This window comes from Haplochromis burtoni, unplaced genomic scaffold (assembly GCF_018398535.1).
Source record: "Haplochromis burtoni strain Fernald_Lab_line unplaced genomic scaffold, NCSU_Asbu1 Contig_74, whole genome shotgun sequence".
NCBI classification, from domain to species: Eukaryota; Metazoa; Chordata; class Actinopteri; order Cichliformes; family Cichlidae; genus Haplochromis; species Haplochromis burtoni.
This window is the reverse complement of record NW_024582435.1, coordinates 1,411,249-1,434,212: the sequence shown is the minus strand read 5'-3', so window position 1 is coordinate 1,434,212 and position 22,964 is coordinate 1,411,249. Positions and strand designations below refer to the sequence as shown.

Genomic DNA, 22,964 nt, shown 5'->3' with positions numbered 1-22,964 from the left:
TAATGATAGTTATATAAGAGCAGATGCTGCTGGTGCAATAAGCTGTACGTTTTACGTCCAATGGATGATGATCTGATTAGTAGACTAGTCGCAAAAGTAATCGCTGACTAGTCGACTATCAAAATAATCGTTTGTGGCAGCCCTATTCCTCACACCAGTGCAATAACTGATGCGGTCTCATCCTTGAGAATAAGTCGATTATCAAAAGGTCAGTTTTATTGTCTTCCTGGAGCAGTAAACTTTTTCTCCCACCTGCACTTTGTTCTTGTCATTGAGAAATTGGTGCTTCCTCAGTTTAGAACCCCCCCCCCCCCTAAAAAGTCCAACTCGTAACCTTTTCCCCTCAGAGTAAACTGACTTTCCCTGACATTTTACCTTCCTGCAGATAATTTGATGATGTTGATAACATCCAGCGTTCACACAGTTTCCCAGGTGCTCTTGTCTGGAGCTCTTAATTTTCTCCTCTTCCTGCAGCTCTTTTTCTTGGAGGAGAAGAGAAAGCAGTGTCTCCAGGACCTTGCCACACTCATTCAGAAGATCTACAGAGGCTGGAAGTGCCGCACGCACTTCCTGTTGATGAAGAAGAGCCAGATAGTGGTGGCAGCTTGGTACCGCCGCTACGCTGTGAGACCCTTTAATTACACCAAAATACAAAGCGGATTAAAAACCATACTCACCGATGCATAATGACACTTTTCCATCTCACAGCAACAAAAGAAGTACCGGAACATCAAGAGTGCTACCACCATGGTTCAGTCGTACACCAGAGGCTGGCAGGTGTGCATCTGTCTTTGAAATCACTCTGTTCATTGAAAAAAGTGTAGCAGCTGTCGTGTGGAAGAAAATGAAAGTGTCTGCATGTTTCCACCAGGCTCGCAAACTTCTGCGAGAGCTGAAACATCAGAAGAGATGCGAGGAGGCAGTGACCACCATCGCAGCGTTCTGGCACGGCACCCAGGTACGGATATCAAAGAGCGAGGTGTTTGCTGTACCTTGATGGCTTCTGCAGGAGAAGCCTGCTCCTGAACGCTTCAAACTCTTTGGTTTTTTTATTGTTCGCTGTGTTCTTGCCTAAAGGCTCCACAGTATTGCAAGACGGCTGTTCTTTAACAAACCTGTCCTTTAATGTTATTGCTGCTGTTTTCCTTTAATCCTGCTTCTTGTGCTGATCACACAGCTCCCACTTATTTTTTCTCCCCTGCTCCTTTTTCAACTTTCCCGTCTCGATTTTTTTTTTTCTCCTCTTCACATCTTTAACTTGTCTTACCGAACGCCCACCACATCCACCAGGCACGGCTGGAGCTGAGACGTCTGAAACAAGAAGTGCGGAATAAACACGCTGTGACAGTAATTTGGGCTTACTGGCAGGGAACCAAGGTATTTCCACCCAGCGATAGTGTGTTGCTGTCCCAGCTGCCATCCCTGTTCATCACGTCTTGTCCCATCCTATGCTATTCTCACCACGAAACTGCCTGATAGAGTAGCAGCCCTGCTGAATGAACCTCGGCCAGATTAACGAGCCCGACTGTTCATTTCTTCCCGTTTTCTGTTGTGTGGCTCTTAAATGTGGGATTATCTCAACTTCTCCAACTAACACGCTTAATCCGGCGTCGTAAACGGTGCCGATCGTGGCTGCGACGTGCGGCTCAGGTGTTTTACACTTTCTGTCCAGTGTGCCACACCTCTGCTGCGATCTAAAATTACTTCCAGCATATGCTGCAAACATATGCTGGAAGTAAGAAATGTACATGTTGCCACACATCTGATTATGATTGTGGTTTTTACTCTGGTTAAAGTCAAGAAGCTTCTTATTAATCGATGTGATGATGTGCAGCAGGAAGCTCTTACAGCTCAGCCTGATTCTGCTGGCATGCAGGAAACCATTATCCTGTCAGAATGTAACAATCTCTGTTATATCGAATATTCTTGGAGGTTGTTATTAGACTAAATTACAGCCAGGCTCAAAGCATTAAGACTTTAGTGTCTTAAATCTAAACTGTGGTTCTGGCTCTTTGTTAGTTTGCACCTTTGACGCTGAAGATAATTGAACTTTCTTGCTGGACTTTATTTTGCATCATTTCATACGATATTCGTTTAAAGCTGACCACACACAGCCTCATTGTGGGGAGAGTCTCCTCGTTCGCACGTTTTCTTGTTGTTCGTCTTTGTTTATCCGCCTTTTTGCCCCTGCTGTGTCGCCTCTGCTGTCCCCTGTTTTCGGACAATTGTGTTTTGATTGCCACTGAAATTAACTTCACCCACAACTGCCACCGCTTCTCATTAGGCCCGGAGAGAGCTGCGTCAGCTGAAGGAGGAGGCGAGGAATAAACATGCCGTATCGGTCATTTGGGCTGGCTGGCAGGGCACCAAGGTATTTGGGAAGCCTGTTGACTTGATTTGCCGTGACTCTGACTTGCCGCCCTCCATCAATCCCACTCCCACCTCGTCCATAACGTGTCCATCTGCTCGACTCTTTCCAAACACTTAAGTTGTATGTAAGACATCTTATTATGGAGTCTCTCAGAGGCGGACTGCTGGCTGCTAAAGCACAGCAGTCTCACCCATGTGACCAGAATGGTTATTTTCATCTGAACCTGCCTTTGCAGTGCTGTCATTTTTCCACTGTGAGTACTAGTCAGTGAAACGTAGGCGTCCAGTCTCCATACATCACATCAGGGACTGATGTCCTATCCTGGCATTGTTTTCAGCTTCTTCCTCCGAGGTCCATGCTTCACACCGCATGCTGCCTGCTGCCTCTGCATGACTTCCTGTGTAGCTGGTGCATGTGTAGTTTTTGCATTGCTGTGCTGTTTTTTAGAAGGATGAGTTTGGATCCTCTGACCGCCTGAGATGTGACTTTTTGTTTTCTCCTTTTGCACTCAAAGTTGTCAAAGCACCAGCTCTGTTTGCCTTCCAGAAGTTCCCCAGATAAATGCTCCCATGACCCACACTTCCATATTGGTTTCTGGAGGCTGGAGAAGCAGAGCTGTAATTTTACAGTCTCTCAGTGATCACACTGTGCTTGTGTGCAATGTGTGTGCGCATTTGATGTTGCTGACCTCAGGCAAAACGGTGTCTACCTCCTCTCCCTCTCATCTTCTCCTGCTTCATTTGTTCCTACTCTCTGTCTCTTCCCTCCCACCCCCGAACAGGCTCGCAGGGAGCTCAGGAGACTGAAGGAAGAGGCCAGGCGTAAGCACGCTGTCGCTTTGATTTGGGCCTACTGGCAGGGACTCAAGGTACCTCCCAGCCCCACGGCGCAGCCATCAACAAGTCTGCCACCTACTCGACACCCCTGACTTTCCTCATCCTCCTCAGGGATCTTCTCTGTCATTATCCAGGCGCTGTCCTCGTGACACTTCTTGCATTTTGTAATTTGTTTTAATGCAACGTATATAAGACAAGTAGTTAAGAAAAATCCATTTTAAATGGATGATTGAGGATTGGACCTTTCTTTCCTCCTTTGAGGCTTTTAATGTTGCAGATGTCACGCAGCGGCGTCTGACTCGTATCTTCTTTTCTCTGCATCTGTCACACTAACCCATGAACGAGCACTTTTTTCTATCCAGCAGAGTTTCTCTCTTTCTCTCTAGGTGTGTGTCCTTGTCCCTGTTGCTGGTTGTTGAAGTAAACTTGTCCATACACCATTTATTGCAGTCCTAATATTGTTTTTTTATTTTTCATCACCTCGTGCATCACAGTGCACCCATTTCCACCTCAGTTTGTAGACTTATGGTCAGACTGCTTGTTGTAACCATCACATCCTTTCAAGTAAAGTAAATGTCAACGTCCAGCAGACTGCAGTTGTTCGTCACTAACCAAACGTCAGATGTTTTTTTCAGTGTGCTGTTTGTGTTGCTGTCATCCTGCTGTCGGTGTGCCTCCTTCTCTTTCCAAATACACACACAGATAAGATTTAAGAACCAACTGAGTTCATTGATTTCATCTGATCTTTTGGTGCCGTTATAGGTCCGCAGAGAGTACAGGAAGTTCTTCAGGGCAAATGCCGGCAAAAAGATCTACGACTTTACCATCCAGCGAATTGTAAGTTGGACTTTTCGTTTTTAATGTTCAAGTTTAACATGATATTAAGAAACCAAAGATGATTTTCTTGTCTATGTGTCCAGATACAGAAATACTTCCTGGGCTTGAAGAGCAGCATGCCTTCCATGTCCCCCATAGACAGAAAGTGGCCGGCCACGCCGTACGGCTTCCTGGATGGAGTCCACACCGAGCTCCGGAAAATCTTCCATCACTGGAGGGTCGGTCACAAAAACCGACCACATTCAGCCACATTAAAGAACCATGTTTATAATAACTGCATATACATCAGAATGTAACTGAATGAATTTGTCTCTTGTTCAGTGCAAGAAATACAGGGACCAGTTCACCGAGGAGAAGAAGGCAGTGTATGAGGAGAAGCTGGAAGCAAGTGAGATCTTCAAGGATAAAAAGGCTCTCTACCCAAGCAGGTAGCTGAACATCACTGCCATCAAGTGCCCTTTATTTTATAGCAAGATAAAAGCAACGTCTAGTCACGTGATCAAGGTAAAGTGGAGTCTTGTTTTCCTGTATTGTGTGTCAGTGTGAGTCAGCCTTTCAAAGGAGATTACCTGGAGATCAGCAAGAACCCCAAATATCAGAAACTCAACAGTGCTGTGGACGAGAAGGTCCTGCTGGCCGACGTGGTCAACAAGATTAACAGGGCGAATGGCAAGGTCAGAAAATGCGCACACACCACAGTATTTACAGTCCATTTAGTTTGTATGCAAACTGGAAAACCTAAAACAGGAAGTGTGATTACACAGCGACCTTGTGTGTTTAGAGATTTTCTGCAATTTTCCACAGTGAAGCAGAGCCGCCGTTTGTTGTTTTGATGTATATTTCAACACTTTACACGGTGAGCTGATGTTTTTTGACATCATAACAACTGACAGCGTTTTTCTTCCAGCAGACATCAGACATTTCTGGACAGCTCTGCTATGTTGTAGCTCAGAGCTTGGAGCTCACAAGCATTTAAAAATGCATTGAAAGAAAACATGTAGAGGGGGAATGATAGAGGGCTAAAATGTTAGCTTGCACGTTTGCAGGGAACGCCACGGATCTTCCTGCTGACCAAGAAGAACTTTGTCCTGGCTGACCAGAAAACGGGCCAGGTGAAGGCCAGCATTCCTCTGCCAGACGTCACTAGCGTGTCGGTCAGCACGCAGAAAGACGGCTTCTTTGCTCTCAAACTCAAAGAGGTGAGAAGAGACACGATTGTGTAGTTGAGTAGAATTATGAAGCCGCTGTGCTCTGGCTCGTTGAAGCCAAAGCCATTCAGGCAGTGAGCTTCTCATTTAGCTCGGCGGGAAGCGAATAAAAATGTCTCCAAGTGACGGACGATTACTGTAAGGCCAGACGAGACACCAAAGTTTATTAAAAGATCTTAATATGTGACTTTCTTCTACTGCAGGGTTCGGCTTCAGCTGTCAAAGGAGATTTCTTGCTCAGCAGTGAGCACCTTATTGAAATCATCACCAAGCTCCATCGCATCGGGGCGACCGCCGCAGACCGGGAGAAACTTAAAGTTGACATCTCGGATGAGTAAGAGCAGTCGCACTGAGAAAGGTGATATTTCTTCGGCGCCGTCGATGTTTTGTGACGTTGCCGATGTTTTCTGTGTGGCAGGTTCCTGGTGCAGTTTAAGCAGGACAAAGTATGCGTGAAGTTCATCCAGAGCAGCCCGAAGAACGGCAACAGCGTGTCCTGCAAGCGCAAGAACAACCGCCTGCTGGAGGTGTCGGTACCCACATCGCCATAGTGAAGTCTCCACTGCTGTCGTTGAGCGCTCGGTCTGGCGGCGACTAAACATCAAACCATCGCCCTCCCCCAAAACTCTGGACTCAAAAGCCGTCACTCCAGTTTCCCCTCTGAGCCTAAAAATGTGCAGTTATTTGGCTTTTTGTTCTTATCAAAGTTTCTAAGGCACAGGTACAGATGTAACCACATTGTTTGTTTGGCATAGAAAGCCCTAATCTGGGTTGCATGCCACAGAAAATTATTAAAATGTTTCACTGGTGTTTTGTGAAGCTGGCGCGAAGAGTTGACGCTGCAAATCTTGTTAGTGCACAACAGACTTCTGTATACCAATGGTGACGTTGACAATGATTGTTCTGCCTGTACGGTAAATTAGAGACGTTTGTGACGAGCTCCACAGATCTCGACTCATCTGCGTTTGAGCAGCTTTAGCTTTAAAAAGATGGCTTCAAATTTGAGATGACCCCGAGGTCTTTTGGGGTCAGCCTGTCGGATTTTGTTCTCTGATGAACATGAATACTGCACTTGCTTTCACCTCCGCATAACAAAAAGAGGATGACCTGAAAATGTATTTGATTGTATGTTGTATTATTTTCTATATTTTCTTTCTCAGAAAAAGGTGGACAGCTGCAAAGTCAAATGTAATGTGCTTGATTTATTGTAAAACCCCATTCGTATCCATTCTATGTGCCATTGAACAGGTCCTGTGACTTGTCACGTGTCGGCGTACAAACACAAACGTTGTTCCCGTTCATGTCGAGCTATTCAAAGGGTCAAAAACCTTTCCGAACGGGCAGCGTTGACCTGCAGTGCTGATGAGGCTGCACATGTGATAAATTGCCATTTCTCAACACACTGCAGTGTGCATTGATTCTCAGGCTTTGTTCTGTAGAGACTTCCTGCACTCATATCACAGATTTCCATATATAAATTAAAAGAAGCCCCCTGAGCATCATGTGGGACTGACCAAAACAGAAAGATGCCTGACCAAAGGATTCATTCCCCTCATCCAAAGCTTTCTGTGACGCAAACCCTTGAACTGAATATTTTTCGTGCAATAAGTAAAACGTTTTGTCTCAATTATTCCCTCTCTGGTAAAACAGCAGTGAGGCCCCATAACAGTTGCCCTTCCTGTGCCATAAGCTGTACATAAGCTTTGAAGGCCGTGGCCCCGACTCGGACAAAGGGCAGTTTAGTATCTTTATTTTCATTGCTGTATTTGTAAAATTGCTGTTTCTGCCACTGAAGTTTGAGTCGGTGTTGTGCTCCGCCCACTCGCTCCTAGTGTGTTTTTTGTTTTTTTAGGAAAGGCCAAATATTAAGTGACTACAGATCCTTGATGAATCAAAGAATGGGCAAATTTGGGTTTTTTACAACTTTATAGAAGTCTTATTTAAAAAAAATCTGGTATTCAGTCATTTATACACGGGGAACATTCGCGTGTCAAGAAGCGAGAGCTCTAGATTTTCAGGCACGTTGACTATTTGTCTGATTTTTCTGGTGGGGCGTTTTGTACTTTCGGTGAATGTGCGAGGGAATGACATAAATTAGCTCTTGATGGCTTTTGCAATCCAGGGTATCATGGTCTGTACATGGAAATTGATTTTGTGTTTTCTTTAATGTAACGCACGACACAGGGACCTGAGAAATCAGCCGTTGACCCTCACGTGGGAACAGATGGGCTGAATTCCAGTTTTGATGTATTTTCCTGGCTACGCTGCTTTCAGTGCAGTTTTAGGGTTCTTCCTCCCCACTCTCTCTCTCTCTGAATCGCTCTTCTGTTTTGTATTTGAACAGTTGCTAGAAATGCAAAATGATGTCTGCATTATTGTGTGCCTAATGTTAACCTGTGCTAAGAGACAGATCATGGAAATGCTTCAGTAGAACTCAATGTAACATTTACAAGTAATCTTTTTTTAAATTAAATAAAAGTCAGTAATTAATAAATGTTATTCTGGGACACTCTTTGCATTATTTCTGTATCCAGTTATTTTCAAAGATACTTGCCTTTATTATCGAAACCAGTATATGGTTAATACTTCAAATCAAAAAAGGCTTTTTTATATATAACGTACCACGTGCAGGCAGCTTTCAGTCATCCGTACATCACACTATTAAGTCTCACATTCCTTTAAAGGGCCTTGGTTGCTGTTTATCATCAGTATCAACTGGGCTTTATCTTGGTATACGAGTGTTTAGGGGGGTTAGTAGCACTGAGGCTGGACGGCCAAGCCTTGTAGTCAAGCAGCTGGCCAGATGTTTTCCATCACATCTGGGGAGAGCTGTCCTAGGGTTAAATTCCGCGGCTTTGGGAGAACTGCCGGCAACAGGTCTCTAGAGAGCAGCCCTCAGATTGAACACAGTGGTAAAAATAGCATACCATTTTGGGCTGCCTAGTACCCGGTTCCCACCACTCTGCAGGCTGGGAAACGAAGGCGGAGTCCCAGCCTCCCACTGAATATTCAACCCTGAGTGAGATCTCGGAGGAATTGGCCAGTGCACGATCCCGTCTCCTGCAGAACCTGAAGCTGTTGAACACTGAGCAGGTCTGACCGGTTCCTCCGGTGGATTCTGGACGTTCGCTGTTTTTGTCAGAAACGGTGCACAGGTGGGGAAATGTGGGACCCTCCTTGGTTATTTTTATATCAAGGCAAAATTGTTCACTGGTGGGAACCATATTGGGGCAATCGGTGTGTACAAGCAAATTATGCCAGTTGAGAGATGATAGTCTCTAGCGACATCCTGTGGTTCTAAGGTGACATAACCATGAAAGCTGTGACGTGCAGGCAGAAAATGAATGGTGAGTTATAGATTTTCACTGATTCATGAATCCATAACAACATAAATTCGAATGTCTGATTTTATTTGTAAGTTTTTATGAAAAAATGCTGATGTCCTCACAGACTTCTCTGTAATCAACAGAGTAACGCTTCGGTTTTGCTCACTGAAAGGAGAGAAATACTTAAATAACTTTACTTTATCCACCTTTAATGATGCAAACTGTGCAGGACTCGTTAGCAAACCTGATGTCTGATCGCGGTGGCAGGGATCCAGTGGCAGCTCTAATGCTGCTGGCAGTAAATAACAAAATTAAGTCTACTGTATTATAAACCTGTGCAGACACAAAAACTGACGTCCTGTTTTTTGTTTCTTCTTGGCAAATTGCTAAAAGTCCATGAGTCATTAGACTCGCATCATTTGATTAAGGGTAGACGTACACCACATTCCCAGTACTGATTGGATAAACAGTTGGAAAAGGTTTTATTATGTTGCTTACATTCATCAAATACAAATCTCAGTTTTCATCCAGTTAACCCTTCATTGTCATATGCTGTGCACTGACTGGGAAGCGGGTAAATAAGATGCTGACACCGGGATCTACATGGCACATCATGCTTAAAAAGAGCTGCAGTGGCAGCTGCAATGCTGCTGGCAATAAATAAAAAATGCAAGTGTAATGTGTTATAAACCTGACTCACTCCTGCACAGGTTCTTGCTGCATCATCATTCTGCTTTTTGTGTGCAACACTGCATGCTTGCTAAGTGTGCTAAGAGCGTAACCACCTCATGATCAGATGTGTTTAAAGGTACATACTCGTCTCACACACACATCCTGTCCTGTGGGAGAAGTCCTTCTTGTCTGGTACTGGTCTGAGATGTGTTGCTCTCTCATACAGAATAACCACTCATTGCACTGCATGAGGAGAAAGCGTCTAAAACATGGTCTGAGTCCTGATGCTAAGATAGAGCTCACCTGGCAGCAGTCGAGATAAACGGGAGCCTTGAACAATGTTGACAGCACTGATGATGCCTTGTCCTCTTTTCTGTTGCATTTGTGGCACAGATTTCTTTCACGTGTAGAGAGCTGACTCTTAAATATATCAGCTTGGTTTGTTCACAGCTTCTTCTCAGTCTGGCACTGACAGCTGAAACATCTCTGCCTCCAACTGGAGCTGTGCAGCTGTTTGGTAAAGACACTAGGGGGCAGTCAAAGCCACCGACTGAAGCCAAAGCTAACCTCTCTTGTAGATCTCTCACTGGTTTCTACAGATTTAACATTTACAAGTTGAAAGCAAAGAAAGTTTTTGAATCTTCGAGACTTTTTGAAGTGACCATGTCATTTAAAGTGGACCCCATACATGAGGTAACTCACAACACGACATAATGACCATAATTAATAAATAGAGAATTGATAATGAACCTTCAGTTAATAGTTACACAGCAGTAAAATCATAACTAATAATGCTTACTGATTAGTGAATGATTCATAGATGATGTGTGTAATGCTTTTTTTTAAAGAACAAATAATTATCCTTTGATTGTTTTTGCTTTTATTTTCTATGTTTGATTAGGCTGAGGCACCAAACGTATTCAAAAAGGTTTAGCTTAAAATATAAGCTCTTATGACTGAGACTTGTCTCACTGTTTATTTATTTATTTATTTTTTATTATTATTATTACATGAATTAACGACACAAACACAGATTATTAGCTACAGGCAGATAAAACATGCAGGTCATAGTTTAATGAGCGCCATCAATTTTTCTTTGTGAAGGGTTTCCTGCATGGCCGGTTCTCCTTCCATACATGGAAAATGTAAAATTAAATGTATATTGTTATTTTATTATTCAACCCGTTTGCTAAGGTCCCACTATAAAGGTAGTATTTCAAAGGTGGAAATAACCTCATCATGCAGCCATTTATCCATGCAGCCATCTCTTGTAGTTTCTTGAATATAAATATAAAATGTAAACACTGGAATTAGTTAAATGTCCTGGGAAGTCAAAGACAGTGTAAGTAAAATAATTATAGAAGGACTCGTAATATGTGATGTGATTTGTGACTCTGTACTTTATACTTACCTTTATTTAACATCCTACTTTATCCATCATTTAAACGCTTATAGTCATATTTCACATATAATATCGTCATAAAGCCAATTATGTATTCAGTTATTTTAGGATGTTTTAAAAGGTTCTAATGTGAGACATCACCAAACAATAACAACTACAAATTAAAATATGTCATTTTGCATTCCTTAAACAAGATTTTCATACTGGGATGCTTAACCAGCTTCCCCATGAGAAACACTGGATTACTCCTTCAGATCTACAAACAGTGACTGCAGATTTAGCCAAAGAACGACCAAGCAGACTCAAATCAACCAGGCAGCCATTTTTATGCTCCTGGAACAATTACCAGGTCTTAAATTTACTGCTGCAAAGTGCCAATAAGATCAAAGTTGATCCAAAGAATTTCTAAGTTCAATATGCAACACCCCTCCTCCATTCCTCCTTCTTCCAACCTTTTTTTTTTTGATCCATTAATTTAATGTAGCATATCATCGGAGATGAAATCGTCATAAATAATCCTCGTTCTGTATCGCAGGACCACGAGCTGTCGTCATATTGTGACCTTCTGGCTGTAACTCAATTAGGATAGCATCAAAGACATAATATCAAGCACCTTGTATGGTTACAATTTTCAGAAATGTCATCATTGAAATGTTTGTTTTTCCCATTAAACGATTGTTATGATTTTGTTTGGTTGTGGGGTTTTTGTTTTTTCAAGGCAGTGGGCGTAAATTAGCCTGTGTGTGAAGTTGGTTAACCATATTGACACTATTGAGTTGTCAACGCGTCAAGGCTGATTTCATTATTGAGTTTAGAATGTAGATGTCAACATATTGGTCGCCAGCTTGGTGATTTATTTTTGGCATAAATCGATACTGTGATTTAAATAAAAGCAGCCCTGAAGACCAGAAACAGACAGGGGAAAGTCATTTCTCTTTACCTTAAGTCCGATAGCTAGTTTTGGAGTTCATTTACTGATGTTCTTCTTTTTCTTTTTATAACCATCAATATAACGTCCATATAACCATCAATATAAAGAATAATTCAATGTATGATGAACTTACTTTGCAGGGGCTGATGGTGGCATGAACAGGAAGTAGAGACCCAGTAACAAGAAAATGAGGTTGTGCTAAAGGCAGACGAGGACGGACACCCACCGACAGGGACAGACACAAAGTATCACATTACTGCCTCTGGCAGCGTGTCAGGCAGTCTGAAGGGAGGGACCGGGGATGGACCAGATCTGATTAATGAGTGCTACTGGGTGGTGGAGACTCTGTCCCCACTCACCCTTGAGTCACCAGCACACTCAATGGCTTCATCAATTTGTAGCCATTATAGACAAGAATGGATCCGGGGGTGGAAACTAGTTTCTGCTCCACCATCTGTGGGAATCTGCGCGAGTAGTAATCATTTCTTTCAGATTATAAAATGACACATTTATGTGCTGAATGCAGCCACTAAGTTAAAGTGTCTGTTTGATAAAAGTTTGACTTTATTCAAATATTCATGGCTTTTAACTAAAACTGTGTTGTATCTGCACCATGCTAAAATGCTAATGATAACTAGGCTAACCTGCCAATGTTTGTGAATTTTTTCCTCTGGGAACTACAGCCTATCAGTCATAATTAACTTAAACAATGGTGATACATGGGAAGTTAACATAAAATAATGTATTTATATTGTAGAGATACTTCATTTCATTGGAAAAGTAATGATTCTCACAGTCTGCTAGTGGCCCAAAATCAAAGGTAGAATTCTCCGGACACTATCCAGTTGTTAAATGATGATGTGATAAACCCTGCTTCCTGCTCCAAACTACAAGGCTGTTGTGTTTTTAACATGTTTTGTATCTTGTTCTATTTAATCTGAACAAGCCCCTAAAAACAGTCAGTGATCACTGTCGGCCTGTCTGGGTTTTTATTACCACTGTTCATTTTAAAGCTCAGTTTTTAAACCCTTACGATGTAACTACAGCCCAGCCCATGCAGCAGTATATTAATGACTAACCTCCTATTGTGGATGGATTATCTCAGTTGTTCTCCTGACTGAAGTTTACAGCATCCTGCCATGCGATTGCATTTGTGCCTAACCATCGGGAACCCTCTCGTTAACTTTTATCGAGTGGAAAAAAGTTAGCGTTCATCCTCCAGCTTCACTGTTTACGCTATGCTAACATAGCTGTGTCGCTAGCGATCACGTAGCACATCATTATATAGCAGCTAGCCCAACTTCAATAACCCTACAAACGCCACTGCTGTTTAGTTTTCTGTCTTCATTTATGTTGGAAGTGATAGCAGAGCTGTACGTTTGAATTTTTCAGAAATCTCTCAGTCAGAACATGCTATATCATATTTAGGTATCATGCTATATCAAGCTAGCAAGCTAACTTCCTGCTAACTTCTAACTCAGTTAAACTTCATAAAGTCTGTTTTCATGGATGTTAAACTTTATTGTTTACCTGGTAAAGCAGCAACGCTGATCATTATTACAGCAGAAAGAATTTAGACCGTTTGTGACTCTCAATGATGCCACAGTGTTCGTTTGACTTTGGGACCTGAAGCGGATTTGGACCCTGAAACGATCTGTCAGACTTACAGACCAGATGGATATGCAGTGAATGTGAATGTACCACAAATCCAGCTGCAATCCAGCTAATAATAGTTTCAAAATGTAAGTGCTAGACTGACCAACCAATCTCAATATCCTTATAACTTCTCCATTAGCTTAGCATGAGAAAGGGCTTGAGCTCACTTTCTGCCACACAGAGTCGCTTGCATTGCATTACAAGTTCATGCAAGTGATAACACATCCTGTTCCCTGTGCAAGCAAAAGTTGGCGTGTTTGTGTGTGCATCTGTGTCTTTTAATGATCTTCACATAGATTGCGTGTGAACACAAGCAGCTGCGACAATGATATAGATAAGCAAATAGCTTCACACACATCGTTAGGTGCTCATTTACAGACATTAGGCAGGACGACAGGTAGCTCAGAAACTAGCAGGCATGTATGTGAGTGTATCTGCCTCAGTGAATATAAATTATTTGTAACATGCAAAGGCTGTGAATTTATACATTTTAGTGCAGTAGAGCACAGTTTTGGCAGCTATCCATCTTCCCAGCAGCTTACTGCGTCCGGTTACTACATCAGGTTGATTCTGTGACATTTTCCTTAAATTTCAAAAAGGCCCCAGGCTGCTTCAAGGACTACGATGAAATATTTGCTCTTCATAGTATAAACTGTCTCGTGGAGGGTGAAAAGGCAGTTAAAACTGAGTTTCCTGATTGGTGCTTAGAAGCTGTTTAGAGCAAAATTGGAAGGATAATGACTCTTAATCAAGACATTATGGCCCCCAATGGTACTGATGATTTTAACGCTTGCTTTTTAAATTGCATATTACTGTAACTAACGCATTTGTTCAGACTGCCATTAGATGAACAAAAATTGGCAAAAAGTGTGGAAAAAGAAGACAAAGTGAGGAGCAGAAGGTTGGGGGGAACAATAATGACAGAAGACACAACACATAAGCAAAAGGATCAGTGAGGAAAATGAGACGTCATCTGCTGCGAGATCGATCAACTTCAGACCAGACAACAAACGACAGAGGCTCCGGAAAAGTGCAATCAAACGATGAGTTTTATTAACACAGGAGAACAACCAACCGTCAGCATACGGATTGTTTTGCTCTGACAAGAATACATTGGGTTCTGGTTTTATAGGATAAAATATCACACCTACGTCAATACAGTTCAAAAATACATGGTGACAGACGGGCAAAAGTTCAACCCGTGCAGACAAGGGTACATCACGTACACTTCTAATAACCATACACCGACATATCTTTTCTACATTACTTGCCTTTTAGGGTAATAACTTCAGGTCTCAGCATCTCTGAGAGCTAATAATGGACCCTCGTCATTAATCACTAAGTAGAGTACTTTGCAGCCAGTCTCAAACTGAAGCCGAAGACACTTAGGCCTTCGCTCAGACCTGCTACTAGATTAATATGTGTATCGTAAGCGTGCATGCAATTAACCTGCTATGTTCTCAAGAGTTGCTTATAAAAATACTGTTTAATGCTGTTTAAACTCAGAGCACTCATGTATCTGGCATGTAGTGACGGAAATTAATTTGGAGGCATGTTGCTGACATGTATCAGTCTGGAAAGGCTAAGAATCCTTTTCTAAGGTTTTGGGACTGCAGTGAACCACGGTGAGAGCCGTTATCCACACATGGAGGAAACTTTAAACGATGGTGACACTTCCCTGCGTGGCCAGACAATCCCAATTACTCCAAAAGTGCATCAGTGACTCATCCAGAAGACCCCAAAACAACATCTAAAGAACTGCATGATTGAAAATACTCGGTAGAGTGATGGTCTGCGATTGCTGTGGAGTGGCTTAAATCAGATTGGCAGGATCTTAAATTAGTTAAGAGTAGTAGTAACAGTTTTTAGGTCTATGGGACAGTTACTTTTTCCACGCAGGGTCAGGTAGGTTTGGACAACTGTTTTTTCCCTCATTAATAAATGAAATAATCATTTTACACTGAAATTCATATTTCCCTATGGAGTTTATATTTAGACATTTAAAGCCCATGGTTTAAATTAAGAGGAGGATGTGTGCAGAATATTTGCAAAATAAAAGCGATAGAAAAACATGAAGGCTGCTCCGTGTCTTCAGTATGAAACAGGCTGAGATTCCAGCGTTTCTTCATTTATTCAGATTGTTTTCAGCCCATATATCATCATGTAGGTCACTTCAGGATGCGCTTTGATAAGAATGCAACACCCCCACAGCAGCCAGCGATGCAATATTCTAAATCTGCAACCTAAACTCATTCCCAGAGTTACAAGCTTCTCCCTCTGGCCTTTTTTATTTAATCTGCCTCACTCAACAATAAAGGCATGTTTCATCTCAGCGTGTCAGGTACTAAAGCAACCAGAGGAGAAGGGGAACAAAATAAAGCTGATGTGACAGTGTCACACAAGGTTACTACAAAGAATTATGTGTTTCCTTCTTAACCTACCACTCACCCTAACACACACACACACACGCATGCCACTGATTAAATGCCACAAACATGGATTGGTGGGAGTGTCTGTGGATCACAAGGCTAATTGAACTGTCTCAGCTGTGGAAAGAACGATTATTAGTTATAGAAAAATGCAGGTAAGAGCGGACAAGAAGAGCAGATGTTTGTTCATGTCATATTCAAGCAAACATATAAAAGAGGAGATTGCTATTTTGATTCGATAAAAGTTTACTTTTATGTCTGTGTTGATCTGTCACTATGTTTATGGCTAAAATATCTCAGGAACTGGAAGTTCATGTTCCCTAAAGCATGATTTATAATGATTCTGGTGTTCCCTTAATGCTTTATGTGAACAAATATTGACAGCACTGGTGCAAAAATAGCAGTTTTGTATAAGAGTGGTTAGCACAGGCTTCACATTGTCGTGCTGAGGAACATGTGTGCGATGAGCGCTTTGAGATCCTCGCTCTGAGGAGCAGACTGGGTGTCCCACAGAGCAACAGATGTTTAACTACTCTCTCCAGCCACTCCTTTGCGGCCCAGTCACTGCCCCTGTCTTTGTGTGCTAACCAGCTCTACGTGTGTCTGTCTCCTCCTATCATTCACAGACCTCTGTTTAGGAGTAATTAGCTATGTGCCTCCTCTCTCCCTCCACTTCTACCCTGAAGCCTCATTGTCATTGTACTGTCATCTCACCCTTAACTGTGCTAAGTAATAATCATCCAATCTCAGCTCTCCGCCTCGCCTCCTTTTCCTCTCCTCCTCCTCCTCCTCCATCCCTCCCTCTTGTCCTCCTCATTATCTCCCGGTCTGAGTTTTGAAGGCTGTCATTAATCAACTCATTTTGAACAATGTTGAACCTTGCAACCCCGAACACCCACCGCTGCTCAACTAGGAAGTGTTCCATTCCCCTGCGGTCCATTAGGCCAATCGGAGCAAAACGAGGGTACGACAAAAGATACAATAGAATCCAAAAGCAGATTTTGGACTAGATTCCACAATAGGACGCAGACAGCTGGGGAACAACAGGCTTTATTATATTCTATCTGTTGGGAATTTGGGGGAATTTTCTTCTCAACCCAAAGTCTCCTGGGATACACTGTCATGTCTTACTTTACTAAAATGCGTGGCGTGTTAATCCCTGTCTGACGCCCGCATCTTTCCTTGGTTGCGTGGTGTTGATGATGGGAACATGCTGCTGAACTCTCAGGCGCTACCTTGCAGCAATCATTAGTGTCAACTATTGGAAAATACCCACAGAAGCCTGCACAGAGTCTGTCCTTTGCAAAGTCATGAGAGTCACGAGATGATGTGCATAATTTCCACCCACATTGTAGCCAAATGTGGGTGGAAATTATTATTTTTTTAAATTGCACAAATTCTATTAGAGGTTCACTGCTGCACTAGACCCCGTTTAAACAGGTTCTTGGCATAAAATAAGTGAAATAAAATCGGCTCTGCCTCTGCACTTCAAGAATGGGGTAACCTTTTTGCCATTTAACTATAGAGGTCTGACAGAATCGCCCACCTTCTTTACATTTGTGTATGAAAAGAGGCGACATAAACGCTTCTTTTACAGCTGAGGGTAGAGGGGAGCGATGGGCTGGCTTGTTTTTCTATTCTGTGGCTTGCTCTTATCCATTATAACTCTGTGATCTGCATTGTTGCTCTTGTCAGACCAGTGTGTGTTTGTGTGTGTGTGTGTGTGTGCATGATAGAAAGACAATGAGAAAGGGAGGTTAAATAAAATGCATTAAATTGTAAATCATTTAATTTAAATCAAGGATTTTAACATGAATGGAAGAGCAGCCATCCTTCTGAAAGAATAAACATCTGCTCTGCTTCTTTCCTTCAGTTTCTTTTGTGTTAAATTGGACCAAGAAGGACAACTTTTTTGCCAGGAGAGAACACATTCCTCCTTAAATGTAATGAAGACAACCCAAAAGCCTACATCACAGCCTTTCACCTTAAAAACTCTTCTCCCCCCTGAACCGACGTCCTGTGTTAACTCTTAAATTTCAGTCATGTCTTCTAACAACACGTATCTGAAAACTGAACAACGACAAAAAGTTTGCAGCCCACTTAAAACCCTCACTCCTGATTTCCGCTGTTATAGCTGAAGATGAGTGAATGTGGTTGATGAATAATGACTCCGTTTAACAAAAGCAAATGTAGAACGATATCTTATAACAGGCCATCTCTGCTGTGCAATGAACAGAAACCATCTATGCACAGATGTTATATGAAAACAAAGACTTTTTTAAGGATGATTAAAATGGCAGTCTAATGACCATAAATCACAATTCTAATATATTACCAAACACGCTGTTTCTATTTGGTGTTAAATTTTAAATATCAATGTCATCAGCCTACAGAACCTTATCTCAAAGGTTATGATATTTATGCTTGGCCATCAAGAAATGTTAGACAGACTGTATTTAATGGTGAGCTATATCCTCTCTCTGCCTTATCTAATGCACGGAGAAGAGATCACAGGGTGGTAATTATTTTACAGTCGGTTTTTACAGCCTTGGATCTGTCCAACATCACAGTGATGTATCTGACCATCAAAGACACCGAGAACGAGTCGCCCATGCTGTAACATAAAGCACTTACTTTATAACAAATACCCAAGAATTTGCAATCAAATTGCTTGCTCTTGTTAAAACAGGATACATAATAAATGTTATAGAATATATGATGAACATGTACGCTGCTTTGTGGACTCTTCCCGTTCATGCACAGTTTTGTGCAGCACGCTGATGGGTGCATTAGCCATGGATAAGACACCTTGCTGTGCCCATGCTTTAATATTTGATCAGTGATGTAAGTTATAGTAATTACACAACATCAACTCCTGCTATACGCACAGCTCTTCCAGTCAAAGGAGGCGGCTGATAATTTACTCAAATATATATATGTATATGTAACGTTCCAGCACACACATGCAACTTTTACTTTAAACACGTAGGCTGTTTCTCTTAAATGCTGTGTGCTCAGTTCAGCAGGTGTTGGTGTATTTGTCTTGGACATGAGAACAGTTTGTTTTCCCAGGTCAATGACTGTCTCTTATCAATCCTGTAAAGTCCAGCAGGAAATCACACCTGGTGACTGTGGAAAATAGTCTATATAGATGAAGGCTGAACCCTTTAAGCGACGCTTAATTGCTCAGTTTCAGCCTCTAGATATTGTCTGTCTGTTTGTCTGGGACACGTAGGAATCAGTTTAGGTTGAAGGGAAGATCTCCTGGAAAACTATAACTACTTACATGCCGTCCTCTTTTGTGCACATTAATACATAAAATATACTACTGCATGCAATAGACGAAGAAGAACAGATACAGCTGCTTGTCTGCACATCTCTGTCTTCCCTTTCCAAATCTTGGTTGCATGCACCGTGTGTATAATTGATGAATAAATGCCAACTACTACGTGTTTTTTGTCACCTGTGTCTACTTTGCCGGTGTGGTTCTAATCTACAGGAGGGGAAAACAAAGAAAAGTTTGCTTTCTCTCAGTTTACTGCCCTTTTATGTGCTCTGTAGTGTGGTGATGACGATAATCATGGAAGCGGCTGCTGATAAGAACAGTTGGGTTTCTGTCAACCTTAGCAGGCTATAAAGTTTAATCAAGAGTTAGCTGTAAAATGATTAATTTTTGTCATAACTCTAAGTAAGATTACAGCAATTAAGGCAATATAGTCGTCAAGAGTGTTTGCACCTCACACATGTTGGATGTGTAATATAATGAGCGTGTAAGAGGTTGTGTGAGAAAACTACACCTCGACTTCACCTGAAACAGGGTTAAAGATAGAGGACGCAGACATTTAAGGAAGAAGAAGTTCACATTATTAATCTTTCTTTCCTTTTTACAAAGTTCTCCTACACAGGTTAATCTTTTCTGCTTTCTTTGAGATTTATTGACGCGTAAATGGTTCTAACAGGGGCTTACAGGAAGCCATTTCTGTGACCTAGTTGTATGCATAAGAAGGACGAGATCAATTAACACCAGAAGAGTTTGTGAGTATCCTGCCCCTGTGCTTCTGCAGAGCTCTGGCCAATCACAACAAAGCAGACTTTGTGCTTGGGTTCGAGTAATTTTTGCGCTCACTGTCGGAGCGGTGAAGTGTTTTTTACACGCAGAGTTCGTGCAGTGGGTCAGAAAAAAGGCATTTCTTCCGTGAGTGGGAATGACAAGCTTAACCCGTGTATCAAGACCTTAGAGAAACATCGAAAGTTCATCAGAAGAGTTTATTTCATTATTGAAGTTTAGGTTCGGGTTTTAAAAACAACAAAAACGCTTCACACGAAACATCAACTGTTCAGAGGACACATCTCGAGTCAGAATGACAGCCAACATGGAGAAATCCAAAAACTTTCGAATTGATGCGCTGCTGGCGCACGACGTGGACCAGAGGACGGACACGGACAGTGCGTCCCCCGGGCTGTATCACAGCAGGAGCCCCGGAGACAGCCCGCTGTCGACCGGCGGCTCAGAGACGCCCTCCTCCCCTCATCCAAACTCCTCAAACTCGTCTCCGGCGCAGTCTGAAATCCTCTCCAAGTCTCATCTCTTCAACCTGTCCCAGTCGGGATTCCCTGCCCTGCATCAGGTGGGTCTCATCGGAATGCACCCGAGCTCTGTGTATCCCGTGGCGGCCCTCGGAGGCCAGCACACCGCCTTCATGTACCCCGGCTTCACGCAGCTGGTCCATCCGTATCCGGAGCAGCTGAAGGGGGTCACCGGGACGCTCCCACTGGAGCCTTGGATCAGAGCCGGGATGATGATGCCCAGACTCAGAGAGTATAACGGTGAGTTTGCGTGTTTGTTTCCACAGATGTGCATTTTTCTCGCCTATAAACTTTATCATTGTTATTTTCGTACATGGTAAGAATTTTTCAACATCTTAATTTTTGGATCAAAGTTTTTGAATATTTAATAAAACTTGTTATAACATTCTTCTGCTTGGTATTAACATTTACATAATAATTTAATAGTTGCAGTGTTTCTTTGTTGATCACGTATTTGGCCAGTGTGTTAATTTATGTAGAACAATAAAGCACTTCATAAATTGATTCTGCATTGTTTCTTTAGTTATTGATTGTTTGGTGCACAGCTGCATGTGTTTTTCTCTGAGGTCGTTTATTGTAAAGATCACTATTACCTGTGTGTTCGTATTGAAAGTGCTTTGACATTGAGAAGCTGTAGTTTGAGGACGATTTATGTCATACAAATAACATGCACTGTTTATGGTAAAGGTAACACCTGATACAGACCTCAGTCAACTGATCACACTTATAGTGTTTTCATTAAGGTAATGGACCCCTGTAATGGTTTATTACTCCTCTGCAGCAATCCTGTTATCATGACCCTCCATCAAAGCAATAACTGTTAACTGACAGAAACACTGTGACAGAGGTCGGCCGTGGCAGCAATGAGAAACCAGGATTTGGGATTTTGTAATATTTCCTTTCCTCCTTAATCCCATTTATAGATTACCTTTGTGTAGGCCGCCATATGATTTGCTTCCTTACAGGCCTACCAGTCATAAGTGAAATATTTCCACTTGCAGAGACAAATTAATATCATTGATTTGTCATAAATAATTTGTCTGGTTTCTCCTCAGCACCATCTCAGACAGGTTTGTTGGGGAAGTGTCGGAGGCCCAGAACAGCTTTCACCAGTCAGCAGCTGCTGGAACTGGAAAACCAGTTCAAGCTCAACAAGTACCTATCCAGGCCTAAACGGTTTGAAGTGGCCACCTCGCTCATGCTAACAGAGACTCAGGTTAGATGCTGACAAAGTTAGTGAATGACCATATAAGCCAACAATGGCTATTTTTTGTGTGTAACATTAACAGCTCCCTGGTGTTTCATTTTTACTACATTCTTGTCAGCATTTCATATACCAACTTCATTTATTCTCAGTTCAGCCAGCTACATTACTAAATAGTCCAAACTGTGATGATTCCTACCATTTCCAGGTTAAGATCTGGTTCCAGAACAGGCGGATGAAGTGGAAGAGAAGTCGCAAAACTAGGGAACAAGTAACTCCAAGCAGCCTCGCGGACAGAGAAAGAAGCAGGATGGATTTGAAGAGTATCAAACGTCACGGTGGCTCTCGCACCTTGAGCCTAGAGGATGAGGAGGAGATAGCAGGGGAACACGAGGATGAGAAAGAGCAGATAAAAGAGCTGAGAGAAAGTTCCTTTGGCTCTGTTGGGTTCACGAGGCATTCAGGAGGAGAAATGGGAAACTACAACTCTTACTCAGAGGAGGAGACTGAGGAGGGAGGCCCAGGAACAAAAACTGGGGCTTTCCCATCATAAACTCATCCATGTTTTTATTATATGTCTTCTTATGCTCATTATTATTAAAATAGTAATGCCATTGCAATCCTGTGCACGAAGACGGTGGAATGAAAACAACGTTTTGTTAAAAGTTTTGCTTGGTTAGTTTGTTTTTTAACAGCCTGGATCATAGTGCTAAACCAACTCCAAACATCTCAGTCTGTTATTAATATTACATGAAATCAGAACTGTTCAATTGTTATGTACCTGAACATTTAATGCTTTAATAGCCAGCTATCCATCCATGAGTTATGACTTTAAAATCAACAAATAATTCAGACTTTTTGAATTTATCTTTATGACTTAAAGCCCACTTCCCTGTCCTGCCACCTGCAATAAACACATTTATCTTTGTACGCGCATGCAATTAAACTACATGAACGAGTGATAATGGCACTTTCATAGAAGGTAGTAGACAATGAGACAGACATAAAATAAAACTAATGGTGTCAGTGTGGATGGTAATATTATCCAGGTTTCCTGGTCCGTTACAATACGTGATTTACGTGAACTCAGCTGACGTTTCAGGGCATTATAAACACATAACAGGCACACTGTTGTGTTGCTACTTTTTTTTTTTTTTTTTTAGGAATTTAGTTTGTTTTATGATATTGAATGCTTTCCCTTTGTTTTCGTTTCTTGGAAATGCTTGTATTTAGTTAAAGCCATGGACTCAGTGAAATATCTGCATGCCTTGCTTTTCAAGTTTGCCTTCTCATTCCCCTTGTACTCTGTAAAAATATATAATTTAACAGTTATAGAATTTAATATATTTCTTTTTTTTGCAATGCAGTGTCAGAGTTTTTGTTTGCTTGTTAATAAAATTTTCGAAATTACCTTAAATTCATGTGTTTTCAAGTTTGTTGAAAAAAATGAGAAACTTTGGATTATGAATTATAATTAAAGTTCTATAATTTAATAAAGTAGACAC

The 22,964-nt window shown here is 41.8% G+C and overlaps 2 protein-coding genes across 2 annotated transcripts in view; both read left to right on the top strand.

The window, feature by feature from the left end:
* Nucleotides 1-7,766, top strand: part of myo1b (myosin IB) — a gene marked incomplete in the record, with an annotated part of 53,904 nt that extends 46,138 nt beyond the window's left edge. The window contains 13 exon segments of the mRNA XM_005925908.3: nt 475-624; nt 709-777; nt 872-958; nt 1,291-1,377; nt 2,285-2,371; nt 3,153-3,239; nt 3,970-4,044; nt 4,128-4,262; nt 4,366-4,472; nt 4,586-4,718; nt 5,091-5,243; nt 5,456-5,586; nt 5,671-7,766. Coding sequence (XP_005925970.2) covers nt 475-624; nt 709-777; nt 872-958; nt 1,291-1,377; nt 2,285-2,371; nt 3,153-3,239; nt 3,970-4,044; nt 4,128-4,262; nt 4,366-4,472; nt 4,586-4,718; nt 5,091-5,243; nt 5,456-5,586; nt 5,671-5,803 — 1,434 coding nt within the window.
* An 11,848-nt stretch (nt 7,767-19,614) lies between these two features.
* On the top strand, nt 19,615-22,582 carry LOC102292052 (motor neuron and pancreas homeobox protein 1). The gene is made up of 3 exons (XM_005925957.2): nt 19,615-20,495; nt 21,311-21,471; nt 21,668-22,582. The coding sequence occupies exons 1-3, from the start codon at nt 20,030-20,032 to the stop codon at nt 22,010-22,012; spliced, it is 972 nt and encodes a 323-aa protein (XP_005926019.1). The 5' UTR covers nt 19,615-20,029; the 3' UTR covers nt 22,013-22,582.
* Nucleotides 22,583-22,964: the final 382 nt, after the last annotated feature.